The sequence below is a fragment of the Penaeus vannamei genome, chromosome 6 (assembly GCF_042767895.1).
Source record: "Penaeus vannamei isolate JL-2024 chromosome 6, ASM4276789v1, whole genome shotgun sequence".
In the NCBI taxonomy this organism is placed as follows: Eukaryota; Metazoa; Arthropoda; class Malacostraca; order Decapoda; family Penaeidae; genus Penaeus; species Penaeus vannamei.
In genome coordinates, this window is record NC_091554.1 from 45808210 (window position 1) to 45830709 (window position 22500).

Here is a 22500-nt window from a genome sequence, read left to right on the forward strand (position 1 = left end):
GAGAAGGAGGAAGAGGGAGGGGTTCGATGAAGGAGGGGATGAGGGGAGACGCGAAGGATGAGGAGGAGAAGGGGAAGGGAGATATGAAGTAGGGATAAGGGGGAGAAGGGAAAGGGGAGGGGAAGAAGGGAGAGGGGAGATGGGGAGGATATGAGAGGGAAGAAGGTAAAGGGAAGGAGAGGGGAGTTGAGGGGAGAGGGAGTACAGGGAAGGGGAATAAGGGAAAAGAGGGAAAGAGAGAAAGAGGGGAAGGGGTATGGGACGAATAGGGAACGAGGGGAAAGGAAAAGGAAAGGGCATAGGATGAGGGAGAGAAGGGAAGAGAAGGGGGATGTGGGAGAGAGAGATAAAGGGAAGAGGTGAGGGAAAAGTGTTTTAAGGAGTGAGGGGAAAGGGAGGCTGAGGGAAGGATAGAGGGAGAGAGAGAGAGAGAGAGAGAGAGAGAGACAGACAGAGAGAGAGAGAGAGAGAGAGAGAGAGAGAGAGAGAGAGAGAGAGAGAGAGGGGGAGGCTTAGGGAAGGAGGTATGAGGGCAGAGGGAAATGGAAGGACAGAGGGAAAGAGGGGGAAAAGGAACCTAATAGGGACAACGAAAAGGGGCGTGATGGAGAAAGGGAGGGAGAGGGAAGAAAAGGGGAATGGGGAAAATGGAAAATGAATGAGGAAAATGGAAGAAAAGGGGAATGGGGAAAAATGGAAGAAAGGGGGAATGGGAAAATGGACGAAAAGAGGAATGAGGAAAATGGAAGAAAGGGGAATGAGGGAAAATGGAAGAAAATGGGAATGGGGAAAATGGAAGAAAACGGGAATGAGGAAAAATGGAAGAAAAAGACAGTGAGGGGACAAAGGAACGGAATAGGGAGAAGAAAGGGATCAGCGAACACGGAGAGAGAAGACAAGGGAAAGGAGAAGGGAAAAAGAAAAGAGAGAACAACAGAGGGTTAAAAAGAAAAGCAAAGAGAAGTGGAGAATAGTAAAGAGAGAAGTAAAGAGAAGAAGAGAGGAGCAAAGAGAGAAGTAAAGAGCAGAAGTAAAAGAGAAGTAGTAAAGAGAAAAGGGTAGAAGTAAATAGAGGAGTAAAGAGAAACAGTAAAGAGAGAGAAATAAAGAGAGTAAAAAGAAAGCAGTAAAGAGAGAGAAAGAAAAAATAAAGAGAGTAGAAACGAGAGCATCAAAGAGAAAGAGAGAGAGAGAGAGAGAGAGAGAGAGAGAGAGAGAGAGAGAGAGAGAGAGAGAGAGAGAGAGAGAGAGAGAGAGAGAGAGAGAGAGAGAGAGAGAGAAAGAGAGAGAAAAACGTAGAAAAAAAAAGACAGCAGTAAAGACACAGAGAAAGAGAAAAAGAGAAGAGAAGCCCACACCCGCGAAACGACAAAACGACATCGACAAAGGAATGGAACGACCCCCCCTTCCCAACCACCCTCCACCCTCACCCCCTCTCCACCCTCCACCCCCCACCCCCCCCCCCCCCCCAACCCCCGGCCCCACTCGAACGACCCGGGGCCATTTGGTCGTCACAGAGCCCCAGCTGATAAGATAAAGCCCCCCGCAACATTATGAAGTCATCGGCGCTTAATAGCAACTCTCATTTTGATTCAAGAGTCCATTTATCTTTTCTCTGATTTCTCTGATTATTTATTTATCTTTTATTTCTCCTCTTCCTACGGTCGTTTTCCATCTGCGTTGTTTATCATCCTCCATCTCTATCCCTCCCTTCAATAGCAACTCTTATTTTGATTCAAGAGTCCATTTATCTTTTTTTTCTGATTTCCCCCCCCCCCTTCTTTATTTATCGGTCTCTATTTCTCCTCTTCCATCGGGCTTTCTCCATCTGCGTTGTTTATCATCCTCTATCTCTATCCCTCCCTTCAATAGCAACTCATTTTGATTCAAGAGTCCCTTTATCTTTTCTCTGATTTCCCCCCCTTCTTTATTTATCGGTCTCTATTTCTCCTCTTCCATCGGGCTTTCTCCATCTGCGTTGTTTATCATCCTCTATCTCTATCCCTCCCTTCAATAGCAACTCTCATTTTGATTCAAGAGTCCATTTATCTTTTTTTTCTGATTTCCCCCCCCCCCTTCTTTATTTATCGGTCTCTATTTCCCCTCTTCCATCGGGCTTTCTCCATCTGCGTTGTTTATCATCCTCTATCTCTATCCCTCCCTTTAATAGCAACTCTTATTTTGATTCAAGAGTCCATTTATCTTTTTTTCTCTGATTTCTCTGATTATTTATTTATCTTTTATTTTTCTCTTCTTCCTTCGGTCGTTATCCATCTGCGTTGTTTATCATCCTCTATCTCTATCCCTCGCTTCAATAGCAACTCTTATTTTGATTCAAGAGTCATTTATCTTTTCTCTGGTCTTCCCCTTCTTTATTTATCTATTTCTTATTTCTCTCCTCTTTATTCGGGCTTTCTCCATTTGCTCTGTTTACCATCCTCCATCTCTATCCCTCCCTCCGCCTATTATCTTCCCCTGTGTGTAATAGCAACTCTTATTTTGATTCATTTATCTTTTCTCTGATTTCCTCCCTTCTTTATCTATCTATCTCTTATTTCTCCTCTTCCTTCGGTCGTTTTCCATCTGCTCTGTTTATCATCTTCCATCTCTCTCTTTCCCTTCGCGTATCTTCCTCTTCTCTTTCTCCACCGACGGTTTTATCGGTGCCTTCCCTTCTCCTTCTTCGTATCTATGCCTATTCATCCTATCTATCTCCTTCTGTTTCTCCAGCATCTCTCTTCTCTCTCTCACTATCTCCATCTTCTCCTTCTTTTCAGCCAATTTCCCTATATATCATTTATTCCTTTCTACCTTTCTCCTTCTTTTCAGCCAATTTTCCTATACATCAGTTATTCCTTTCTACCTTTCTCCCTCTTTTGAGCCAATTTCCCTATACATCAGTTATTCCTTACTTCCTTTCTCCCTCTTTTCAGCCAATTTCCTTATGCATTCCATTTATTCCTTACTACCCTTCTTCCTCCTCTTTTCAGCCAATTTCCTTATGCATTCCATTTATTCCTTACTACCTTTCTCCCTCTTTTGGGCCAATTTCCCTATACACTCCATTTATTCCTTACTACCTTTCTCCCTCTTTCGAGCCAATTTCGCTATACATTCCATCTATTTCTCACTCCTTTTCCTCCTTCGTTTCTTATCAATACCTTCCATTCTCACCCTTTACCTTCTCAAACTCCTTCCCTCACCTTTATTCTCCAACCTCTCTCTCCGTCTCAAATATTTTCTTTTTTTCCTCCTCCTCCTCACCCTTCCCCTCCATCCTTCTATCCCCCTCTTCTCCCTTGATTTATCCGATTTATTAATTCCATCAGTGCGCAGAGAAGTCACCCAGTCAGCCGTGCGGCCTGCGCCTTATCGCCTTATCATCTTATCGGAACTTATCATATGGTGCTATTTGGCGTTGTGCTCCCCTCTCTCTCTCTTTCTCTCTCTTTCTCTCTCCCTGTCCCTGTCCCTCTCTCTGCTCTCCTTCTCCCTCTCCTTCTCTTCTCCTTCTCCCTCTCCTTTTCCCTCCTCCTTCCTTCTCCCTCCTCCCTCTCCTTTGTCCTCTCCCCTCCCTCCTCCTTCCTCTCCCTCCCCTCCCTCTCTCCTCGTCTCGGCCCCGACCCTACTGCGTTCTCCTTCACCTGTCTCGAACACGTTCGATACCTCAGTCAACCCTCTCCATACCCCACACTGAGAGTGAGAGAGAGATTGAAAGAATGAGAGAGATTGAGAGAGACTGAAAGAAAGAAAGAAAGAAAGAAAGAAAGAAAGAGAGAGAGAGAGAGAGAGAGAGAGAGAGAGATAGAGATAGAGATAGAGAGAGAGAGAGAGAGAGAGAGAGACAGAAAGATAAAGAGAGAGACTGGAAGAAAGAGAGATAGAGAGAGAGACTGAAAGAAAGAGAGAGAGACTGAAAGAAAGAAAGAAAGAGAGAGAGAGAGAAAGAAAGAGAGAGAGAGAGAGAGAGAGAGAGAGAGAGAGAGAGAGAGAGAGAGAGAGAGACAGACAGACAGACAGACAGACAGACAGAAAGAGAGAGTGAGAGAGGGGGAGATAGGAAGGGAATTAGACATACATACAGACAGACAAAGGAAACGAGAGAAGGTAAGGAGAGGGAAATAACGATAACACCCACAAGTAAAAAAAAAAAAAAAAAAAAAAAAAAAAAAAACATCGCAAAACTCTGATTACTTACCTTACTTACCTGCATCAAAAAAAAAAAAAAAAAAAAAAAAGTGATTAGTCCCGTGCAAAACGCGAATACCTTAATATCATTAATCCCGCTCCGATTAATTACCAACTTAAATGATAAGATACATGCACCGTTAGCATCGGAGGAAATGCATGCACGATATCACACTCGATAAAAAAGGAAAGCTTCGAAGCTGAGCTTGCAGGCAGATCGGGGGCTTCACTGCAGGAGGATTAATGCTGGAGGAAGAGGAGGTGGAGGTGGAGGTGGAGGTGGAGGTGGTGGTGGAGGAAGAACTGGTGGAGGTGGAGGTGGAGGAAGAGGAGGAAGAAGAGGTGGTGGTGGAGGAAGAGGAGGAAGAAGAGGTGGAGGTGGAGGAAGGGGTGGTGATGGAGGAGGGTGGAGGAAGAGGAGGTGGTGATAGAGATGGTGGAGGGTGGAGGCGAAGGAAGAGGGAGGAGGTGGAGGTAGAGGATGAGGAAGAGGGGGAGGGTGGAGGTAGAGGAGGAGGTGGAGGAGACGGAGGAAGAGGAGGACGTGCAACAGGAGGGAGGAAATAAAGGAAGAGGAAAAGGATGAATATATAGATGAGGACGAGGAAGAAAAATACATAGAGGAGGACGAGGAGGAGGAATAATAATAATACACAAAGGAGTAGGAGGAGGAGGAGGAAAAAGAAGAAGAGCTGGAACTGGAGCTGGAGGAGGAGGAGAAGGAAGAACAGGAGGAGGGAAGAAGAGTTGGAGGAGGAGGGAAGAGGAGATAGAAGACAGATGAGGAGACAGAGGAGGTAGAAGCATAGATAATAGAGGTGGACGAGGAGAGACAGAGGAAAAGGAGGATTGAGGAAGAAGAGCAAGAGATCGAGGAGGAGGAGGATGCGAGCAGGAGCATGAAGAGAAGGATGATGATTATGGTGATGAGAAGAGGGAGGAGAAGGAGGAAAATATAGATAAAGAGAGGGGGGAGGGGGGAGGAGGAGGAGGGAGATAAAGGAGGAGGAGTATGAAAATTTAGATGAGGAGGAGGAGGAGGAAGAATAGATAGAGGACGAAGCGGAGGAGTAGCTGCAGCAGCAGGAAGAGACAGATGAGGTGGAGGAGAAAGAATAGATAAAGGAGTAGAGGAGGAAGAGATAGAAGAGGAGGAAGGAGGGAGGAAGAATAGGAGCGGGAGGAGGAAGAAGAATAGAAGGCGGAGGAGAAGAAAGCGGATGGAGGACGAGGAGGAAACAAATAAGGGGGAGGAGGAGGAAAAGAAGGAAGCGAATGGAGGAGGAGGAGGAGGAAATAGAAGGAAGACTTTCTGGGGATAGGAGGAGGAGAGTAGATGATAAAAGTTATGAAAAGAGAACAAAAAGAGAGAGAACAAAGTCGAAGAAATAGAAAAAGACTACAATTTTTTTTTTTTTTTTTTTACCAACAGCAACAGAAAGATCACAGAAAGCATTACCAACAGAAACGAACAGCGTAGAAAGAGCGGCAGAGATTATCACACTCCCTCGTTATCCCCTGTTTATCAAATAAACCCCAAAGGACGCGTGCCAGTCGAAGGAGGGAAGGAAGGAGGAGGAGAATTAATGGAAGCGCAAAAGGGAGACACCCAAGGACTCCTGCTAAACAAAGGAAGACATTAGAAGCGGCGATAAACATTCATGCGAGAAATTATGCAAGAAGATTTATTATTTATTTTTAATAATACGAGCGATGAAAGAAGGCGCGCAAGGTAAAAATAAATAAATAAAATAAAACAAAAAGCAAAGCTCACAAACAAAAATAATAACAAATTAAAAAAGCAACAAGAAGACGAGGAGCGAAGGAAGAAAGCGCGCAGAACAAAAAGAGAAAAAGAACTAAAAGCAGAGGCCGCGAGAGGAGTGCGAGAGCAGAGAAGCGCGGGCAAAAGGCTGAGAGGAGAGAACGGTACCTTGAGAGAGAGAAGAAGTGTAACGCCGGCACTTAAGGACGCACGTCACGGCTGCAATGACAACAACAACATGACCAACATTGAAACAAGGTCTGGGGGGATTGCATCTGCATGTGTTGCATAGGCAGACAGGCACAGAGACAGCCCAGCAAAGCGAGGAAAACCACACGTAAACACAACAGCCACGGATACACACGCAATGCACACACACACACCTCGTGAACATTTCTGAACAAAACACACAGTAAGGACGAGAGGACAAAAACAAAATCGTGAACATTTCTGTACAAAAGACACAGTAAAGACGAGAGGACAAAAACAAAATCGTGAACACTTCTGAACAAAACACACAGTAAAGACGAGAAGAACAAAAACAAAAGGACGCCATACCGACTAAACAACATTCAAACATCAACAAACAAGTAAACAAATCCAAAAAAGACTAAACAACATTCAACCATCAACAAACAAGTAAACAAATCCAAAAAAAGTAAATAAACTGAGTGTACGAGCAGCAGAGACACGAACCTCCCAGCGAAGAGCGAAAATAGATGTATCTATATACAACACAAACCAGAAATGAGAAGACAACCACAAATATAGACAACACCGACGTCGGCTTCACACATGCGTTCTCTCCCTCCCTTCCCTCCCTTTCTCCCTCCTTCCCTCCCTTTCTCCCTCCTTCCCTCCCTTTCTCCCTCCTTCCTTCCCTTTCTCCCTCCTTCCCTCCCTTTCTCCCTCCTTCCCTCCCTTTCTCCCTCCTTCCCTCCCTTTCTCCCTCCTTCCCTCCCTTTCTCCCTCCCTAACTGCCTCGTTTTCTCTTCCCCTCTCCCTCTCCTTTCCTTTTCTCTCTTCCCCTTCTCCTTTCTCCGCCTCTGCTCCTCTTCTCACATCACCCCAATCTTTTATTTTTCCCTTTCCATTTCTCATCCCTCTCCTCCCTCCCTCCCTCTCTCCCTCCCTAATTCTCTCTCTCCTTCTCTCCCTCCCTTCTCTACCTCCCTTCCTCCTACGGCAACGAGCGACCTGACCATAACAGGGTTTCTCGGATGTATGACGCCTGAAGAAGGAGGAGGAGGAGGAGGAGGAGGAGGAGGAGGAGGAGGAGGAGGAGGTGGAGGAGGAGGAGGAGGAGGAGGAGGAGGAAAAGAAAAGAAAAGAAAAGAAAGGAATGGGAGGGAAAGGAAAAGGAATGGAAAGGAATGGAGGGAAAGGAAATGAAAATGAAAATGATAATGAAAAAGAAAAGAAACCAAACGAAAGTGAAAAGAGAGACAATGGAGAGAATACATCGATTTTATGGTAGGATCGAGCAAGAGGAGGAGGAGGAGTAAGGAAGAGGGGAGGAAAAAGAGGAGGGGAGGTGATACACGGAGTAAAAGTGGGGGGAGGAGGGGATTCAAGAAATAAGGGAGGGAGGTGATTCAAGGAGTCACAGGGGGAAGGGATCCAAGGAGTAAGAGGGGGAGGTGATTCAAGGAGTAAAAGGGGGAGGGAGGAGGTATAACAGGGAGGAGGGGATCCAAGGAGTAAGAATGGAAGGTGATTCAAGGAGTAAAATTAGGGGGGGGGGGAGGAAGTGATCCAAGGAGTAAAAGTGGGTAAGAGTAGGGGAGTCGAGGAGTACCAGAGGGGATGGGGTTGGGGGGGTGGGGGGGAAGGTGTCTCTTCTTGTCCCTCCTCCCCCTTCTTTTCCCCGACACGATTGCGGGGCTGCGAGGGCGTGGGAATCCGTGCGCTGAAATCTGTGACGCCGTCTTCGGCGGGAAGACAGGAATGCGAAGAAAAAAAATTAAAATAAAAAAAGAGGTGGGAAAAGAGAGAGAGAGGAGGGGGAAGGAGGGGGAGGGAAGGGGGAGGGAGGAGGGTGGAAGGGAGATGGGAGGGGGGTGGAAAGAGGGGGGGAGGAGGGAAGAGGGAGGTAGAAAGAGGAAAGAGGGAAGAGGGAAGAGGGAGGGAGGAGGAGGAGGAAGGAGGGGAGGAAGGAGGGGAGGAAGAGGGAGGAGGGAGGGGAGGAAGGAGGAGGGAGGGGGAAGGAGGAGGAAGGGAGGGGTGGAGAGGAGGGAATGGAGGAAAGGGCGGAGGGAGGGGAGGGGAGAAGGAGGAGGAGAATAAGGAGTAAGAAAAAAGGGAAGAAAGAGGAGGAGAGGAAAAGAAGAAAGGAGAAGGAAGAAGAGAGGATAAGAAGGGGGAATGGAATTAGGCAAAGGAGTAGAAATAAAAGGAAATCCAGGTACAAAGAGAGAAAGAAGAAATAAAATCGACGAAATGAAGAAGTGAAGAAATAAGAGAGGAGGGCAAAAAAGGACAATAACAACGAAGAGCAGCAAGAGCAAGAGAGAGAGAACGTCAAAATACGCCCGACGACTAAACGTGACCAAGATCATACACAGGTGAAACTTAAGAAAAAAAGAGAAAAAAAAAGAAAAAGAAAAAGAAAGAAAAAGAAAAAGAAAAATCGTGTTATGTACAGAATTCCAAGCTCTTGCGACGGAAAAGCGGAAAGTCACTCCGTTATTCAATATTCTCTCATTCCACTTGTTTTTTTATTATTATTTCTCTCTCTCTCTCTCTCTCTTCCTTTATTTACTTTCTTGTTTATTCAATATTCTTTCATTCCACTTGTTTTTTTGTTTTTTTTTCTGTCTCTCTTGCTTTACACTTTCATCTTTATTCAATATTCTCTCATTCCACTTGTTTTTTTATTATTATTTCTCTATCCCTCTTCCTTTATTTACTTTCTAGTTTATTCAATATTCTCTCATTCCACTTGTTTTTTTTATTATTATTTCTCTCTCTCTCTCCCTCTTCCTTTATTTACTTTCTTATTTATCAAATATTCTCTCATTCCACTCGTTTTTGTTGTTCTTTTTATGTCTCTCTCTTCCTTTGTTTATTTTCTTCTTCATTCAATATTCCCTCATTCAACTTTTTTTTGTATTTCTTTGTCTCTCTACCTTTACTCAATTGTTTCTTTATTCAATATTCTCTCATTCCACTTTTTTTTTTCTCTCTCTCTCTTCCTTTACTTATTTTCTTCTTTATTAAATATTCTCTCATTCCACTTGTTTTTCTTATTTCTCTCTGTCTCTCTTCATTTACTAATTTTCTTCTTTACTCAATATTCTCTCATTCTAATTGTTTTTTTTTCTGTCTCTCTTGCTTTACTTATTTTCTTCATTCAACATTCTCTCATTCCACTTGTTTTTTATTTCTCTCTTTCTCTCTCTCTCTCTTTCTCTCTCTTCATTTACTACTTTTCTTCTTTATTCAATATTCCCTCATTCTACTTGTTTTTTTTATTTCTCTCTGTCTCTCTCCCTTCTCTTATTTTCTTCTTATTCTCTTCCTCCGCGACAATGCGAAAAGTGACGTCATTATTTACTTTTCCTGAATATTTCTGTTCGTGCGTTTCATTTCAATCATTCCTTTTTTTATTCTAATTCCCTATTTCTCTTTCTTCCATCATTTACCAACAGTTTCTTTCCTCCCTCAATTCGTCCGTCGTTTTCGTTCTTCCTTCAGTTCGTCCCTCGTTTTGACTTCTCCCTCGCTTCATCTCTCGTTTTGACTTCTCCCTCGCTTCATCTCTCGTTTTGACTTCTCCCTCGCTTCATCTCTCGTTTTGACTTCTCCCTCGCTTCATCTCTCGTTTTCATTCCTCCCTCTATTGTTCCTCATTTTCACTTCTTCTATTTGTCTCGTTTTCATTCCTCCCCCAATTCGTCTCTTCTCCATTCCTCTAACAATTCGTCTCCTCTCCATTCCTTCAACCCGTCGCTCTTCTCCATTCCTCTCCCAATTCTTCTCTCTCCTCCATTCCTCCCTCAATTCGCCTCTCTCCTCCACCCCTCCTTCAACCCGTCCCTCTCTTCCACCCCTCCTTCCATTCATCTCTCCCATCCACCCCTCCTTCAACCCGTCCCTCTCATCCACCCCTCCCCCAATTCATCTCTCTCCACCCTCCCTCCCTCCTTCCATTCGACTCACTCTCTTTCGCTCGCTTTTCTTCAACATTTTCAACATTCCACCGTGCACGGCGTCCACCCCTGCTTCCATTCATCTCTCTCCTCCACCCCTCCTTCAACCCGTCCTTCCTCTCCACCCCTCCTTCCCATTCATCTCTCTCCATCCCTCCCTCCTTCCTTCCATCCCTCTCATCCACCCCTCCTTCCATTCATCTCTCTCCATCCCTCCCTCCCTCCTTCCATCCCTCTCATCCACGTCTCCCTCTCCTTCGCTCGCCTTTCTTCAACATTTTCGACATTCCACCGTGCACGTCGTCCACCCCTCCTACCATTCATCTATCCCATCCACCCCTCCTTCAACCCGTCCCTCTCATCCACCCCTCCTTCACTCCATTCATCTCTCTCCATCCCTCCCTCCCTCCTTCCATCCCTCTCATCCACGTCTCCCTCTCCTTCGCTCGCTTTTCTTCAACATTTTCGACATTCCACCGTGCTCGTCGTCCACCCCTCCTTCCATTCATCTCTCTCCTCCACCCCTCCTTCAACCCGTCTCTCTCATCCACCCCTCCTTCCATTCATCTCTCTCCATCCCTCCCTCCCTCCTTCCATCCCTCTCATCCACGTCTCCCTCTCCTTCGCTCGCTTTTCTTCAACATTTTCGACATTCCACCGTGCTCGTCGTCCACCCCTCCTTCCATTCATCTCTCTCCTCCACCCCTCCCCCAATTCATCTCTCTCCTCCACCCCTCCACCAATATGCCTCTTCTCCACTCCTCCACCCCTCCTTCCATTCATCTCTCTCCTACATCCCTCCCCCAATTCATCTCTCTCCTCCACCCCTCCTCCCATTCTCCTCTTTCCTCCATGCCTCCCTCCCTCCCTCCTTCCCTCCCTCTCATCCACGTCTCCCTCTCCTTCGCTCGCCTTTCTTCAACATTTTCGTCTTTCCACCGTGCGCGTCGTCCACCCCTCCTTCCACTCACCTCTCTCATCCACCCCTCCCCCAATCCATCTCTCTCCTCCACACCTCCTTCACCCCGTCCCTCTCCTCCACCCCTCCTTCCATTCATCTCTCCTCCATCCCTCACTACCTCCTTCCATCCCTCTGATCCACGTCTCGCTCTCCTTCGCTCGCCTTTCTTCAACATTTTCGACATTCCACCGTGCACGTCGTCCACCCCTCCTTCCATTCATCTCTCTCCTCCACCCCTCCCCCAATTCATCTCTCTCCCCCACCTCTCCTTCCGAATATTCATCTCTCTCCATCCCTCCTTCCTTCCATTCGTCTCCCTCTCCTTCGCTCGCTTTTCTTCAACATTTTCAACATTCCACCGTCGTCCACCCCTCCTTCCATTCATCTCTCTCCTCCACCCCTCCACCAATATGCCTCTTCTCCATTCCTCCCCCCCTCCTTCTATTCATCTCCCTCCCTCCTTCCATCCCTCTCATCCACGTCTCCCTCTCCTTCGCTCGCCTTTCTTCAACATTTTCAACATTCCACCGTGCACGTCGTCCACTCCTCCTTCCATTCATCTCACTCCTCCACCTCTCCTTCCGAATATTCATCTCTCTCCTCCACCCCTCCTTCCACTCATCCCTCTCCTCCATCCCTCCCTCCATCCCTCCCTCCATCCCTCCCTCCATCCCTCCCTCCATCCCTCCCTCCATCCCTCCCTCCTTCCATTCGTCTCCCTCTCCTTCGCTCGCCTTTCTTCAACATTTTCGACATTCCACCGTGCACGTCGTCCGTCTCACCATGGCGGCGGGAGGAGCAATGCAGTCAAACCTGTATGCTGCACGTTTTCATAACCTCTCCTCTTTCAAAGCGGATGTGGGTGGATACAGTGCATGTGCTTGTGATTGTTATGGTGGTAATTAACGAACAATTAAGATAATGAGCCCCCCAAAATAATTAAAATGTGCATAAAGATGATAATAGGATGTGGATGGATACAGTGCATGCGCTTGTGATTGTTATGGTGGTAATTAACTAACAATAAAGATAATGAGCCCAAAAAAATAATTAAAATGTGCATAAAGATGATAATAGGATGTGGATGGATACAATGCATGTGCTTGCGATTGTTATGATGGTAATTAACTGACAATTAAGATAATGGGGCCAAAAATAATTCTGAATATTCATAAAGATGATAATAGGATGTGCTTGTGATTGTTATGATGGTAATTAACTAACAATTAAGATAATGAGCCAAAAAATAACTCAAAATATGCATAAGGATGATAATAGGATGTGGATGTGATTTTTATAATGATAATTAACAATTGCGATAATGAGAGCCAAAAAATCATTTAAAATATTCATAAAAATTATAATAGGATGTGGATGGATACAGTGCATGTGCTTGTGATTGTTATGATGGTAATTAACTAACAATTAAGATAATGATAGCCAAAAAAATAATTTAAATTTGTCATAAAAATTATAATAGCATGTGGATGGATACAATGCATGTGCTTATGATTGTTATAATGATAATTAACAAACAATTAAGATAATGGGACCAAACAAAAAAAATCATAATAACGATGATAATGTTGGTGATGATAATATTAACACGAACAATGAGAAAAAATATTGAAGATAATAATGAGAATGAGAATACTACTACTACAACTACTAATAATAATGATAACGACAACAATAACGATAATGATAATGGTAGTGATACTGACAGTGCTATTAGTAGTGAGTGATACTGAGACTGAGAATGATAGTGAGAATGAGAATGATAACGATAACAGTAGTAGTAGTAGTAGTAGTAGTAGAAGTAGTAGAAGTAGTAGTAGTAGTAGTAGTAGTAGTAGTAGTAGTAGTAGTAGTAGTAGTAGTAGTAGTAGTAGTAGTAGTAGTAGTAGTAGTAGTAATAATAATAATAATAATAATAATAATAATAATAATAATAATAATAATAATAATAATAATAATAATAATAATAATAATAATAATAATAATAATAATAATAATAATAATAATAATAATAATAATAATAATAATAATAATAATAATAATAATAATAATAATAATAAATAATAATAATAATAATAATAATAATAATAATAATAATAATAATAATAATAATAATAATAATAATAATAATAATAATGAGAAGAATCATAATGATGATACCAATCACGACACTAATGACGATTATGATAACCATAATAACATCCATACTATCAATAAAATAATCACACAAATCATTTCAATTGTCATTATCGCCAAAGTCCTTACAAGAACAATCGCGGATTACATTTTTTTTTAATATGTTAACACGGCACACTTAAACACAATCATCTGGTCACCCTTAAAAAAAATAAAAATAAAATAAATAAATAAATAAAAATAAAAATAAAAAAAAAACAGCAAATCATGTCTACTGCACGAATCAGCATGCAGCGCAGGGTGTCAATTAAAAAAAAAAAAAAAAAAAAAAAAAAAAAAAAAAAAAATATATATATATATATATATATATATATATATATATATAAATATATATATATATATAAACATTCCACAACATATTGAGAACATAAACACAACACTCCATATCACCGTTGTTGAGGGGCGTCCGACATGCCCCCCCCTCCCCCCCCACAGAGAATCAGAAACCTTACGAGTGGGCATCCAGCACATCCGAGCCGGAATACCCCACATGCGCGAGATACAAGACAGTGCTTGGGATTGTAACGCACGCATGGAGACACGAAGAAGAAGAGGAAGAAGAAGAGGAAGAAAAAGAAGTAGAAGTTGAAGAAGAAGAGGAAGTAGAAAAAGCAGAAGAAGAAGAAAAACAAGAAGAGGAAGTAGAAGGAGAAGATGGAGAAGAAAAAGAAGGAGAAGAAGAAGAAGTAGAAGAAGAAGAAGTAGAAGAAGAAGAAGGAGCAGAAGTAGAAGCAGAAGAAGCAGAAATAGAAGAAGATAAAGAAGTAGAAGTAGAAGAAGAAGAAGAAAGAAAGAAAGAAAAAGTGTTCTAACCATCGTGCCCTACAATACCAACGCACCTAGACAAAAAAAAAAAAAAAAAAAAAAAAAAAAAAAAAAGCAACGAGACGCCAAGGCACAGAAAAAAAAACAAAGACACGTGACACAAGACACATGGCACCGGACACGTGGTCGCAGGCGCCGCCAACAGAGTGCCATACCTGTAGCCACTGTGGTAATCTGACTCCCATCCTTCATACTGGCTCCGATCCCGGTACTGAAAGCTGTGTGGTGAAGATGTCATGTTACTGGTTGTGCTTGTTGCTGTGCCGGTTGTGATGGTGAGTGCAAGGGCGGTGATGGTGTTCTGCACGTGGTTGATTGTAACACCCTAAGATTATCCCCAAAAAGCGTATAATTTGTCTATTTCTAAGATTTACAAAAAGCCTTGTAATCTGTCTAAAAGAAGGTTGTAATTTTGTTCCTCTAAAACTAAATGGCTTGTAATCTGTCCAAAAAAGGGTTTAATTTGTCCATTTCGAGGATTAACAAAAAGCCTTGTAATCAGTCAAAAAAAAAGCTTGTAATTTTGTTCCTCTAAAACTAAATGGCTGATAATCACTTCTAAAAGTTCTAAAAGGATTGTAATTTGTCCAAAAAAGCGTATAATCTGTCCATTTCGAGGATTTACAAAAAGGCTTGTAATCTGTCTAAAAAAAGCGTATAATTTGTCTATTAACAAAAAGTCTTGTAAACTATCCAAAAAAAGCTTGCGATCTTGTCCCTAATCTAAAACTAAATGGCTGCTAATCCTTTCTAAAAAGCTTGTACTTCTGTCCCTTTCAAGAATTAACAAAAGGGCTTGTAATCTGTCCAAAAAAGGAATAATTTATCTATCTCGAGGATTATCATAAAGGCTTGTAAACTGCCCAAAAAGCTTGTAATTATGTCCCTCTAAAGGATAACCAAAAAGCTTTTAATCAATCCAAAAAAAAGCTTATACTTTCATCCCTTTCAAGAATGAACAAAAAAATGCTTGTAATCCGTCAAAAAAAAAATCGTATAATCTTTCCTCTTTCGGGGATTAATCAAAAGGCTTCCGATCAGTCTAATAAGCTTGTAATATGTCTCTTTGACGGATTAAAAATAATCAGTGCCCTTAATGTGATTAATCAGTCTAATAAGTTTGTGATATGTCTCTTTGACGGATTATTAATCAGTGCCCTTAATGTGATTAATCAGTCTAATAAGTTTGTAATATGTCTCTTTGACGGATTAAAAATAATCAGTGCCCTTAATGTGATTAATCAGTCTAATAAGTTTGTAATATGTCTCTTTGACGGATTAATAATAATCAGTGCCCTAATTAATGTGATTAATGAACTGGTTTGTTTATCCGTTTACTGGCGTCCTCGGTCTTCTCTCAATCTTTGTATTATTTGTACAGTTTGTGTCCATTTGTCATATTCATTTTTTTAAACTTTACATCTATCTGTCTGATATCTATGCTATATTTATCCTATATATATATATATCTACAATATATCTAATATCTATATATACTATCTACAAAATATCTATATATAAACTATTACTTTACATCTTTTATCTGCCTATTTTTTTGTTTTTGTTTTTTGTTTTTGTTTGTGTTTTGGGTCGATATCTGATTGCGTGTTCGTGTTTACCTCAATGCATATGTCACAGTCACCTATGTCTACTAGTCTTCTTCTTCTTAACTTTTCTTTTCTTCTTCTTTTCTTTTTTTACAACCAGTCACTTATGTCTACGAAAGTCTTCTCCTTCTTAACTTTTCTTTTCTTCTTCTTTTCTTTTTTTACAACCAGTCACTTATGTCTACGAAAGTCTTCTCCTTCTTAACTTTTCTTTTCTTCTTCTTTTCTTTTTTTACAACCAGTCACTTATGTCTACGAAAGTCTTCTCCTTCTTAACTTTCCTTTTCTTCATTTCTTTACTACAACCTGTCCGGAATAGCAACAGCAAGCCGCCGAAATCACATGTAAGCATAAAAAAAACAGTACAGTCACAGGCAAAACTCGTGTAAAGTGAACGAAGCTCCGAAACCCTCGTGCAACTGCCAACGAGGATCGGGTCCGTTCGAGATGGAATTCGGAACAAGCTCGAAACACGTTCGAAACACGTTTTTCAGTTTGGCCCGTGACCGTACGCGATCAAATAAGGCCACGAGAAGGCCAGCAAGAGATCACCGGAGAATATTGTAAGAAAAAAAAAGTAAATCACACACGAAAAGAAGAAAAAAAATCACACATGAAAAGGCAAAAAAAAGTAAATCACACATGAAAAGAGAACAAAAGTAAATCACATATAAAAAGGCAAAAAAAAGTAAATCACATATAAAAAGACAAAATAAGTAAATCACATAAAAAGACAAAACAAAAGTAAATCACACATAAAAAGACAAAAATAAAAGCAAACCACATATAAATAGCCCCCCCCAAAAAAAGTACAAAAAAAGATCAGAAAGCGACAAACCAACAACAAAAGACGACCAAGCAAACAACAAAAAGAGGAGGGAGGGAAACCCAAAATCGCGGAAGGGGCAGAGCGAGATGCTCCAAGGTCACGGAGGTCCGATCGGCAAGGTCGTGGGAGAGACGCGAGTACGTCAAAGGTCGAGAGAAATGCGCAAGGACAATACACGAATAAACATGTTTGCATACGTACATACATATGTATATATCGCTATACATATATACATACACATATATGTGGGGGGTTGAGTGAGTGTGTGTGTGTGTGTGTGTGTGTGTGTGTGTGTGTGTGTGTGTGTGTGTGTGTGTGTGTGTGTGTGTGTGTGTGTGTGTGTGTGTGTGTGTGTGTGTGTGTGTATGTGTGTGTGCCTGTGTATGTGTGTGTGCCTGTGTATGTGTGTGTGCCTGTGTATGTGTGTGTGCCTGTGTATGTGTGTGTGCCTGTGTATGTGTGTGTGCCTGTGTATGTGTGTGTGCCTGTGTATGTGTGTGTGCCTGTGCCTGTGCCTGTGCGTATATGTACGTGTACGTGTGCATTTCATATACATATACATACATAAATATACACATACATACACACAAATATCAGCACCTGGAAACAAAACCACGAACAATAAATCCAACGAAATCACCGCAATTGGCAACCCAAGAATCGACTCCCGCCATCCCGTGCAAGAAAAAAAAATATATCAATTAAAATCAACCCAGACGCAGATCCCGCTACCTCGCTGCGCCAAAACAACAAACAACCACCAAACAAACAAACAAAAAACAAACAAAAAACTCAACAAACAAGTGCCCCGTTACCGCCCTTCCCCTTTCAACCACCACCCAACAAACAAGCAAACAAGCAAAACAAAAACAAACAAACACCGAATCAAACCAATCAAAAATCTTCTCTTTGTCCCGTTTCCATACGCCCTTCCTCCTCCAACCTCCCCTCCCCCTCCCCCTCCCTTCCCCTCCTCCTTCCTCCCTCCTCCTGCCCCTCCTCCTTCCTCCCCATCCTCCCCCCCCTCCTCCCTTCCTCGCGACCTTCGGCAACCACGTCCTTCGCCTCCTCCTCTCCTCCTCTCCTCGCTCCGTTCGACTGGCGGCGAGGAAACGGAACGGCATTCCTGGCGGAGGAGGAGGAGGAGGAGGAGGAGGAGGAGGAGGAGGAGGAGGAGGAGGAGGAGGGGGAGGGGAGGGAGAGGAGGAGGAGGGGGAGGTAGAGATGGAGGAGGAGGGGGGGAGGGGGAGGGGGAGGAGGGAGAGGAGGTGGGGGACGAGGGGGAGGGGGAGGGGGAGGAAGAGGGGGTGGAGGAAAAGGAAAAGTAGGAGGAGGAGGACGAGGAGAAGGAGGAAGAGGTGGTGGAGGGGGAGGGGGAAGGAGAGGAGGTAAAGGTAGCGGTTGAGGAGGCAGAGGTGGTGGAGGAGGACGAGGACGAGGAGGAAGAGGTGGAGAAGGTGGAGGAGGAGGTGGAGGAGGAAGAGGTGGTGGAGGGGGAGGGGGAGGGGGAGGAGGTAAAGGTAGCGGTTGAGGAGGAAGAGGTGGAGGAGGTGGAGGAGGAGGAAGAGGTGGTGGTGGAGGAGGAGGGGAAGGAGGAGGCAGTGGAGGAGGAGGAGGAGGAGGAGGTGGAGGAGAAGGTACAGGTGGTAGAAGTGGAGGAGGAGGAGGAGGAAGGAATGGAGGACGGGGGAGGTGGTGAAGGTGGAATGGAGGAGGATGGGAGAGGGAGGAGGAAGGGAAGAAAGAGGATGAAGAGGAAAAGAAGAAAGAGGAGGAGGAGGAAAAGGAGAAAGAGGAAGAAGAGAAAGAGGAGGAGGAAAAGGAGAGAGAGGAGGAGGAAAAGGAGAAAGAGAAGGAAGAAGAGGAGAGAGAGAGAGCAGGTGGAGGTGGTGGTCACGGGAGCAAAGAGAGGTGAGATCTGCGGCACGAGGGAGGGGGGGGGGGGGAGGGGGGGGAGGGAAACCACACAAGATCACGCAGACTCGTTAACTCACTCCCTCGTTCACGCACACCAACGCACGCTAACCCACTCGCACGATCGCCAATTCACCCACGCATCCACTCGCTAACGCACTCACTCACTCACTCCCTTGCTCACTGAACAGGTTATTTACTCACTCGCTAAACCACTCACTCGCCCACTCAATCGCTCACTCACTCAAGTAACGCACGCACTCACTCACTCACTCACTCACTCACTCACTCACTCACCCACTCACTCAACCACAACTAACGCACTCAATCACTCACTAACTTACACAACCCATTCAACTCTCTCACCCATTCACTCACTCACCCACACACCCAAACACACGCCCACACACCCACACATCCAAACACACGCACACGCACCCACACACCCAAACACACGCACACCCACCCGCCCACACACCCAAACACACGCCCACCCACCCACACACCCGCCCACACGCACACCCGCCCACACACACAAACACACGCCCACCCGCCCACACGCCCGCCCACACACCCAAACACACGCACACGCACCCACACAAAGCAGTGAAAAGCAAAAGCAGAAAGCGTAGTGCATATCCCCACACACACATAAAAAAGTGTTCATCCAATATAAGCAAATATATGACTGGAATGTGCAAGATGCATTGGTGGCATTAACCCCAAAAGGTCAACGCGCGAAGGTCACCTGAATCCAGTTTATGACCTTTTCGGGCCTTGGACAACAAGCATACCAAGACCATGTGCAAAAAAAAAGAAAAAAAAATAAATCCTTAATATTAATAAAAAATGCAAAATAAAAATAAATCCTTAATATTAATTTAAATTAAAAAAAATACAAGCGTATACTATCTAATCTGTTTATTCATCTACATATATACATTATTTAAGCAGATATACCATCATACCAAAAAAATAATAATAATAATAATAAAAAATAAAAACAAACAACAAAAATAAATGAAAATACAAAAAGTAATTAGGAAAAAAAAGGAACATCATATAAAAAGTTCCAAAAACCAAAAAAAAAAAAAAAAAAAAACTAACACACCAAACCCATACACACACACAAACCCTTCCACTCAAAAAAAAAAAAAAAAAAAAAAAAAAAAAAAACACACACACACACACCCTTCCACTCAAAAAAAAAAAAAAAAAAAAAAAAACACACACACACACACACACCCTTCCACTCAAAAAAAAAAAGAAAAAAAAAAACGCACACGAACACACACACACACCCTTCCACTCAAAAAAAAAAAAAAAAAAAAAAAAAAAACACCCACTCAAAAAAAAAAAAAAAAGAGAGAGGGTGGGGGTAGGAGTCGTCCTCCCTCCCTCACTCACTCACCTGGACGTGCGGGAGATGTCGTCCTCCCAGGGGTCGTCGCGGTAGTAGCCGTTCCCGACCCCGTTCATGACGTTTGCCTTTTCTCACCCTGCAACGAGAGAGGGCAAGGGGGAGGTTAGAGGTGGGCGTGGCTTAAGGAGTGGCTGGAAAAAGAAGGGGTGGGAAGGAGGAGAGAGGGCAAGGGGGAGGTTAGAGGAGGGCGTGGCTATGGGAGTGGATGGAAAAAGAAGGAGAGGGAGAGAGGGAGGGAGGGAAGAAGGAGAGAGAGAGGGAGGGAGGGAGGAAAGAAGGAGAGAGAGAGAGGGAGGGAGGAAAGAAGGGAAGAAGGAGAGAAAGAGAGGGAGGGAGGGAGGAAAGAAAGGAAGAAGGAAGGAGAGGAGAAGAGAGAGAGAGGGAGGGAGGGAGGGAGGGATGAAGGAGGAGGAGGGAGGGAGGGAGGGAGGAAAGAAGGGAAGATGGAGAGGAAGGGAGAGAGAGAGAGGGAGGGGGAGAGAGAGAGAGGAGGGGAGAAAGAGAGAAGGGGGAGAGAGAGAGAGAGAAGGGGGAGAGAGAGAGAGAAGGGGGAGAGAAAGAGAGAAGAGAAAAGAGAAAGTAATGAGAGAGAGAGAGATCGACAACAAACAGAGAAACACAAAAGGCATTTAACAGTGACATCAATTTAATTGTATCACCCAAGACGCTTTTGCGTTTGGGAGATGGTAAACTGGGAAAACGTGTTTATGACTAGTCACAGTGACGTCACCACGACGGTACTGCCTTCCTAGCACTTCTCTCAAAATAGGATTCCAGTAAAAAAAATAATAATAATAATAATAATGATAATAATAAATCAAACAAAATAAACCTTTAAATTCAGACACGCGTGCACAACAACTTCCCGTCCAAATTAAATTTTTAAAAAATTAAACAAAATATACCTTTGAATACAGCCACGTGTGCACAACTCCCCGCCCCCCCCCCCCCGCAAATAAAATTCTAACAAAATAAACCTTTAAACACAGCCACGTGCGTATACCAACAAAGGAATTTAAAAGGGAATCGCCATAAGATGATTACGTACACCAACAAGGGACTTTAAAAGGGGGTCGCGTTAAGAAACCCCAACGTTTACCTGGATGTGCGTTTTACAACAGCGAGCGGCCTGGGGGGGTTATAGCGCCATTCACGACTCTCTTGGAGAAACAATGTCACAATAACTGTTTTTTTTGCAGTTTCTCCGTTTATATGGCTCTGGTCAGTCCGTGTGCGTGTGCGTGTGTGTGTGTGTGTGTGTGTGTGTGTGTGTGTGTGTGTGTGTGTGTGTGTGTGTGTGTGTGTGTGTGTGTGTGTGTGTGTGTGTGTGTGTGAGTGTGTGTGTGAGTGTGAGTGTGCGTGTGCGTGTGAGTGTGCGTGTGTGTGTGTGTGCGCGCGCGCGTGTGTGCGTGTACGAGTCTGAGTGCGCGCATGTATACGTGAGTGCACGTGTGTGTGAGCGAGAGTGCGCGTGCACACATATGTATCTGACTGACTGGTTGGCTGGTTCTGTGTATGTATTCAGGTGTGCGTACAAGCGTGTATGTGCGTGATTAACTACCCGCTTCTACGCCGGGCCATGCAAATCAGCGGACGCCACAACAGTGACAAACAATGACCCATTGTGTGTAAAAACAAAGTCCTTTGCCCATTACGTGCGGAGGTGCGAAGGGAGGAGGAGGAGGAGGAGGAGGAGGAGGAGGAGGAGGAGGAGGAGGAGAAGGAGAAGGAGAAGGAGAAGGAGAAGGAGAAGGAGAAGGAGAAGGAGAAGGAGAAGGAGGAGGAGAAGGAGAAGGGAAAGGAGAAGGAGAAGAAGGAGAAGGAGAAAAAGAAGGAGACGGAGAAGGAGAAGGAGAAGGAGAAGGAGAAGGAGAAGAAGAAGGAGAAAAGGAGGAAGATAAGAAGAAGAAAAAGAGAAAAAGAATAAGAAAAAGAAAAAGAAAAAGAAAAAGAAGAAAAGAAAAAGAAAAAGAAAAAGAAAAAGAAAAAGAAAAAGAAAAAGAAAAAGAAAAAGAAAATGAAAATGAAAATGAAAATGAAAATGAAAATGAAAATGAAAATGAAAATGAAAATGAAAATGAAAATGAAAATGAAAATGAAAATGAAAAAGAAAAAGAAAAAGAAAAAGAAAAAGAAGAAGAAGAAGAAGAAGAAGAAGGAGGAGAAAGAGGAGGAAGAGGAGGAGAGGGAAGAAACGAGAAAGACAGCGTAGGTGCGAAGGGAGGAGGAGGAGGAGGAGAGGGAAGAAACGAGAAAGACAGTGGAGGTGCGAAGGGAGGAGGAGGAGGAGAGGGAAGAAACGAGAAAGACAGCGGAGGTGCGAAGGGAGGAGGAGGAGGAGAGGGAAGAAACGAGAAAGACAGCGGAGGTGCGAAGGGAGGAGGAGGAGGAGAGGGAAGAAACGAGAAAGACAGCGGAGGTGCGAAGGGAGGGGGAGGAGGAGAGGGAAGAAACGAGAAAGACAGCGGAGGTGCGAAGGGAGGAGGAGGAAGAGGAGGAGAGGGAAGAAACGAGAAAGACAGTGGAGGTGCGAAGGGAGGAGGAGGAGGGAGAGGGAAGAAACGAGAAAGACAGCGGAGGTGCGAAGGGAGGAGGAGGAGGAGGAGAGGGAAGAAACGATAAA

General features: G+C 43.8%; 1 protein-coding gene across 12 annotated transcripts in view; it reads right to left on the bottom strand.

The window, feature by feature from the left end:
• The window catches only part of LOC113811920 (epidermal growth factor receptor kinase substrate 8), a 533483-nt gene that overhangs the window by 95739 nt on the left and 415244 nt on the right, over positions 1–22500 (bottom strand). For 4 of the 12 annotated variants that reach the window (XM_070123117.1, XM_070123110.1, XM_070123118.1 and 1 more), the window contains exons 2-3: positions 19866–19953; positions 14260–14322 (exon numbers count right to left, since the gene is read on the bottom strand). In XM_070123117.1, coding sequence (XP_069979218.1) covers positions 14260–14322; positions 19866–19933 — 131 coding nt within the window. In that variant the 5' untranslated portion in view covers positions 19934–19953. Of the gene's footprint in view, positions 1–6121; positions 6173–14259; positions 14323–19865; positions 19955–22500 lie in introns of those variants that run through there. The other 8 variants (XM_070123119.1, XM_070123114.1, XM_070123120.1 and 5 more) reach the window with 4 other exon arrangements.